Genomic DNA, 6,859 nt, shown 5'->3' with positions numbered 1-6,859 from the left:
TAGTGTGGTTTTCTTTTTTTTTTTTTTTAGCTGAGCCATCCTGCCAATTGTTGGCAGTTCAGTGGCAGCTCAGCTCGGGCCATGAATCAAACCGGTGACCCTGTTGCTCAGAGCTCTCACTCTTGAGCAAGCGCTTAACCAACTGAGCCACTCGGCTGGCCCTCCCTGATTGTTTTTGATACTTTCCTTGTATTATGTCAAATACTCACACATGTTGGGGTCTATTTCTGGATTAGGTCTTTAGAACTGGGGCTCTATTTGTCTATTTTTGCCCAAGAGCTATATTCCTTTACATGTAGCTGTTTTGTCATATATGAATATCTGATAATGCTAATCTCCCCTATTATATATTTTCTATTGTGTCCCTCTGAGAATTTTTTTAAAAATGTATTCTGTTGTACTTATTCATTTATATTCACTTAGAAAACATTTTGTCAAATTTAAAGAATCATTCTTAGATTTTCCTTAAGATGAAATTAAATGTGTAAATCAACCTTGAGATGGCACACAGACATTTTATTTATTTATTTATTTTTTTTAGCTGAGCCATCCTGCTACCTGTTGGCAGCTCAGTGGCAGCTCAGCTCGGGCCGGGCATCGAACCGCTGTTGCTCAGAGCTCAAACTCTTGAGTGAGCTCTTAACCAACTGAGCCACTCGGCCGGCCCTCACACAGACATTTTATATATTTGTCTTCCTACCCAGGAGCATGGTATAGCTATCAATTTTCACCATGCATTCAAATCTTTCATTTTAATTTTCCATAAGATTTTATAGTTTCCTTACAAAGATGTCATACATTTAAATTTTCTCTCAAGTACTCGTGTGTGTGTGTGTGTGTGTGTGTGTGTGTGTTTTACTAGTGGAAATTGGCCTTTATCTTGTCAGTCTGTTTTCCTATTTATAGGTAAAATGTTACTGATGCCACAGGTATGTATATGTGTTTGTGTATCTATGTGTGTATACTTGTATCTGTCTAGTTTCCTATATTCCATACTATATCCAGGTGTTTTTAGAATGAATCCTTGGCTTTTCTAGTTATATAATCATGTCACTATGAAATAGTACTTACAATACTTAAATAACCCACATAAAACTAGACTGGGTTACTGGGTCTTGAAAGTAGTGATAGCATAGAGTTACACTACAAGAAATATTAGCATGGCTCCCAAATAGAACTGAAAATAAATCGAAATCTTCATACAAGTCTTTTAGGAATACCAAAGGGAGAATCCAAATGTCACACAAAGTAAAAATGTTTTTGTTTTTTTTTCTATCTACTATTATGCACAGGGAGCTGCTCTTCTCTTTGATTTATCCCTTTCTCTACCTGCAAGTTCTTCAAATCCTGCTCACATAGAGCCAAGTCCTGCCCCTCCCCAACGTCCCTGGATTTTCTAACTCATCGCCATTGTATTCTAATTTCGTCTTGCTGCCTTTCCTAGTTCCCTGTTTTACCATTACCCTAATCAACAAAAAAATCTCCCCAGTGGCAAACAGTCAATAGAAATTAACTTAAAATGAGGTGAAGGGGAGGGATTCAGGCTACCCACACCTACAATTTAGTGTATTTATTAAACAGGTATCTTTGAATGAGTCTCATCAGTGAAGAAAACCTGAACATTTTTAAGTCCTATGGTTCTCTAAATAATGCTTAAAAGCATTATTTTTATTGCATCTTATAATATATGGAAGAGTTAATGAACCAATTTTCATATAATTGTACCCAATTTTCAAATTTTATGTTTGAAAACTGCTGATCCACCTGAGGTACCCAGGGGTACTTGCTAGATGCACTAGAGATCAGGAAAATGCTTCGCTGCCATCTGCTGGTTCCTGAAGGTATAGCCGGCACAAGCTCCAGTTGATTTCCAAATCATGTTTTTCAACTCCCAGGCTTACCAGAAAGATAATTATAATTTTTGGTGATAAGACTACAAGTGATCAAATTCATAATAAAAGGGATGGGATGTGGGAGGGAGAATATCCTTTAACGAACTACTCATTCATTCAAATTACTCTTACACATTTGCTTTTTGGGGGCAGAGTCCTTGCAGTGAACAGTGATGGAGATGAGTAGAATTCATTGCTCTGCCATCTGAAATCCCCGTCAGATGAAAGAAGGTATGGTTAAAACACCATTTTTGAAACAATGTTTATCCTTGCATCAAGAGACATGTATCAGTTATAGTTAAAATTACGGGTTTAATGCATGTAAAATAGAAAACACAATGAAAATGATTATTAGATAGCATTACAGAGCCACATTTGATGTATAACTGATATTATAAATTAAAATAACTACTGAGAAAATAAGTTTGCTCTGGTCCTCCACTGAATAATCAAACTGGGAGACAGGCATGTAATCACACAAACTGAGAATCAGAAAACAATCAGGAATACATCCAAACAATTCTTTTAGTACATTTTTTTCTTTTTATTGGGGAATTGGGGGAGGTGAACAGCATTGGGGAATCGGAGAAGGGGAACAGACAAGTTGCTGTCCTTTTGTTCTTCAGTCTAGCTGTGTAGGATGCCTCTTCACTGACCCATGTTGGTATTGTGATCATTGCGCTCTTCCCAGCTGAGGTAGATTGGTTGCCGGTCATTGGACGGCAGCTCACAGCAGCCCACTGCAGCCCCACTGCAGCCTACATCGTAGCCAGCAACTCAAGGCAGCCCAGCTCCAGGTCAAGCTGTTGTTCACCATCTTAGCTGTAGAGGGCACAGCGTCACTGGCCCATGTGGGATCCGAACCGGCAGCCCTGTTGCTCAGAGCTGGCTTCCCAAGCCAACTCTTAACCAACGAGCCACTGAGCTGGCCCCCAAAGAATTCTTTTAAAATGGAGAAAAAGGTATAATTTAAGGTCATGAGATATATATATATACGTATATATATATGTGTGTATATATATATACATATATATGTAATATTTATGACTCTCTGACTTTTCTTCTAGTTTAGAAACTAGCTTCCTAGTTTATTTCCAAAATAAAATTCCGCGATGTATCATGTGTCATTGGAACTGACATACAAAAGGTTGAACCAAATACCCGGAGAATCTTTGTTTTTTATTTTCACTTTGATAAGGCTTTTAAAAAAATATATTGAAGATTTTTTAAAAGCAAATATGTCTTGTGGATAAAATAGGCCTGATTTTCATTTCTTATTTAATATCTCCCAAAGCTGATTGCTTCTGTGAAGGTAAAATTCCTGTGACACATTAGAAGGACAAAAAAAAAAAAATCCTTTGAGAGATCTGTTTGTAAAGCTGAGATAGATACCACCAGAACTTTAAAAATCATGTTGTTCTCTCTAAAGCACATGAAAAAGGAGATAATTACTATCTGTACAATAACTGGGGATTCTTTTGGTTGTTTCAAGCCCACACCACACCTGGCTTGGGAAACAGTGGCATATCCACACCGGACCCTTCTCAGCAGCATTAACGTACAGTGACGCCAGAAGGATCGTGGTGGCCCGGGCCAGGGTGGGGGTTACCACAGCGGGGCACAAAGGGCAAGAGGAACTTGAGAGCCACAGAAATCTCCTATGTCTCAGCTGGGAAGACAGTTACACACACATTCATTTGTTATAACTCATCGAAATGTGAAACTAAAGTAGGTCATTTAGATATCAACAGGGTTAATTTAGCATGAAAAAAACCTCAGTAGTGGCCTCCAGGAATGCACAGCAGGGCCAGGACGGACCGCAGCGCGGTGCGGAGGCACCAGCATCTCCAGAGAGGGTCATCTCGGGAATCTAAGTTGAATGACTGACTGACTCCGGCTACAAACCCTGAGAGCTTACAAAGGCGTATGCAGAGACCGGAACCTTCGGACGCAGACAGGGGATAGACGGCGGTCCCAGCCGAGGGTCGGACCCGAAGCTGAAAGTCCGGCCGGCGAAGGCGGGGCTTTGCGGCAGGGAGGCGGAGTCATAGTATCGCATTTTCGCCAAGCTTGTACTTCTTCTCTTGCCGTAGTGCCTGGAACCGGAAGCTGCCCCAAGCGTGTTCTTGGTTTCCGGGCGAGAGCCGGTGGATGTCCATGTGGTACCGGCTGTGAAGATTTGGGGTTCCAAACCCTGCCGAAGTCGAGTTCCCGGTGAGTAGGAGCTATGGGTCGGGTGGTGTACCACGAAAGGGTAAGGTGTTCGCGCGTTTATGAGTCTGCGGAGCCGGGCTAAGCGAGTCTTGACGCGGCCCCGGGTGTGCAGTTAGTAGTTGACACTGTGGCTTCAGTGTTTGCGCCTGCAGAGTCCGCGCGTTCTGGGCAGCCGGTTCTGTGTGCTCCACAGCGCTGGGTGCGGGGGAAAGCTGCTTGTACGTGAGGTGTTTGCTGCTTGTAATTAAGCGGGAGACGACTTACAGCCCGGTAGGGACTTCTCACGGTGGTCATGTTTCTTAGCCCGTGTTTCAGAAACTCTAGCGTGGGAGATGACGTCCTTAGCCCAGCAGCTGCAACGACTCGCCCTCCCTCAAAGTGATCCCAGTCTCTTATCTAGAGATGAAGTCGCCTCTTTGTTGTTTGACCCCAAGGAAGCGGCCACCGTCGACAGAGACACCGCCTTTGCCATTGGTGAGCTACCCTTTAACGTAGAAAGGTCTTTGAAACGTTTCTTTCTGGTTATTGCAGTATTGTTTCCTCTTCTGACCTGCCCTCTTGCTTAGCAGTTTCTAACTTGTTGACTGAGGTTGTTAAGGCAAAGAGTGATAACCATATGCTAGATGCTTGAACTACGTATTGGTAGTGGTATCTGAATTTCCCAGAAGATAAAACAAGGGGAAGGAGGTCATCTAATGCATAGAGAGGGAGAGCAGCCGAAAGAGGCAGGAGGAAGTGGCAGGAGTGGAGGAGCCTTCCCAGCGGACTAGGAAGACTTTTGTAGTTATGGTAGGGGATATTTTCAAAAGGGGGTGGGAGAGGCCCCTGCCAGGAAGTACTTTCTGTTCTCTTAGTTGGTGTCATATGACTTCTTTAGTTGAAAACTAGAAATCTATGTTTGGAACTGTTTTACAGATACATGCTAAAAGAGTTCAGCGATTTTTAGGGATAAGTAAAACTGTAAAAGAGGGATGAGATGAGTGTGCTTGCAAGGAATTGTTAAATACACTGGCCTTTTCCTAGGATGCACTGGCCTGGAGGAGCTGCTTGGAATCGACCCTTCCTTTGAGCAGTTCGAAGCACCGTTGTTCAGCCAGCTGGCAAAAACCTTGGAGCGCAGCGTGCAGACCAAAGCAGTGAACAAACAGCTGGATGAAAACATTTCGCAATTCCTTATTCACTTGTCTCCTTACTTCCTGTTGAAGCCAGCGCAGAAGTGTCTGGAGTGGTTGATTCGCAGGTAGCAAATGGAATTACAGGAATAACTGCGGCCTAACAACTGTGATCTTTTAAAAAATTAAGTAATGACAGCATTTGTAATTTAAAGTAGAAAAATTAGGTAATTAAGAGATTAACACAATGTCTGGAGAAGAGGTACGGTGAGCATGATGAGTGTGAGATGAGCGTGCCCTTCTACTAAACTCGTTTTGTTGATTGTGAAAAGTAGACCCATTGAGGATCTTGAGGTCGAACCTTGTTAGTTCTAAGGAGCTCATGTCACTTTGCCATTACAAATGTTACTGCGTATTTGGGCCAGAGGGGATTACTAAACTTCTTGCTAAAATAACAACATCAGTGGTTTGGGAAGAGGGTACTAGTATCCTCTGAAATACTGTAACTGTAGAAAAACAATAATAGCTGATGTGTGTTGGACATTTATACAGCAAGCCTTGTGGTGAGCACTCTGCACATTGTCTCGGTGCTCGCAGCATTCCTATGGGGAGATATTGCTTTATCCCTGTTTTGTGGTGAGAAAGCTGAGGCGAGGAGTTAAGTTGCCTACGTCGCACAACTAGTATGCTGAGGTACAGGTTTGTTTCCAAGGTCTAATCTTGCATCCACTTTGGGAATTGTCGCATAAGTTTACTCAGTTTATTTTCTCACTTATTAGCATCACACAGCTTATACATTTTTGTTTATTCTCCATATGTATGTTTTAAGAGTAGAGAAATTTCCATTTTGTTAATTGGAGTCGTGGTAAAGTGACTTCCCTTCAGGAAGCAAGTGAGTCATTGAGAAAATGTAATTTTAACTGGGGTCTTCTGATTATCAGCACATTAGAATTATCAAACAAAAAAAAATCAAGTCTGTAATATTTTCCTCTACCATTTAATTTCCCTCAAATAGATCAATTAATGTAAAGAGCACTTTTTGCATTTGGTTCTGCAGCTTATTCATGTAACGTTAAGTTCCATACAAGGATGAGTAGGCCTCCCTTGGTTACTGTTTTGAAATGAATGCTACAATAAAGGTGCCAAGTTTTGGGCACTAAGTGCTTGCCACCTGAAGCAGGTGAGAAAAGCTTGGTGGAGAAAGTAAGGTCTAGTAGTACTAAAGCCATATATAAAACTAGTAAAAGGCAGAGTGGTGTGATACTCTAAGAAAGATACAGACGGGAGATACTCTAAGAAGGATGGGAGAGGTTAGACAGACATGAGAGGGATCCCTTGGCTGGGAATATTAGGAAAAGCATCTTGGAAAAGGTATTTGAGTTAGGTCTTGAAGGCTAGAAAGGAGTTAATGTATCTGACAGAATTCATAAATCTGTCTTTTGTTATTGGCAGCACCAATGCAAAGATTTGTCAAGTTCATGGACAAATTGTATAGGGTTGTAATTTGATAAGTTTTTTTTATTATTCAAAGAAAGTAGTGTGGTTTTCTTTTTTTTTTTTTTTTTTTAAAGATTTTTTTTTTTTATTGGGGAATTGGGGGGATGGGAACAGTGCTGGGGAATTGGGGAAAGGGGAACAGAC

The 6,859-nt window shown here is 41.5% G+C and overlaps 1 protein-coding gene across 1 annotated transcript in view; it reads left to right on the top strand.

Moving 5' to 3' along the window:
* Nucleotides 1-4,020: 4,020 nt before the first annotated feature.
* Nucleotides 4,021-6,859, top strand: part of HEATR1 (HEAT repeat containing 1) — a 47,038-nt gene continuing 44,199 nt past the window's right edge. Inside the window, exons 1-3 of the mRNA XM_019651803.1 lie at nucleotides 4,021-4,106; nucleotides 4,410-4,580; nucleotides 5,130-5,346. Of these exons, the coding sequence (XP_019507348.1) occupies nucleotides 4,439-4,580; nucleotides 5,130-5,346 (359 nt within the window). The 5' untranslated portion in view covers nucleotides 4,021-4,106; nucleotides 4,410-4,438. The remainder of the gene's footprint in view (nucleotides 4,107-4,409; nucleotides 4,581-5,129; nucleotides 5,347-6,859) is intronic.

This window comes from Hipposideros armiger, unplaced genomic scaffold (genome assembly GCF_001890085.2).
Source record: "Hipposideros armiger isolate ML-2016 unplaced genomic scaffold, ASM189008v1 scaffold_167, whole genome shotgun sequence".
NCBI classification, from domain to species: Eukaryota; Metazoa; Chordata; class Mammalia; order Chiroptera; family Hipposideridae; genus Hipposideros; species Hipposideros armiger.
Note: the sequence above shows the minus strand (reverse complement) of the source record. Positions and strands in the feature narration are given on the sequence as shown.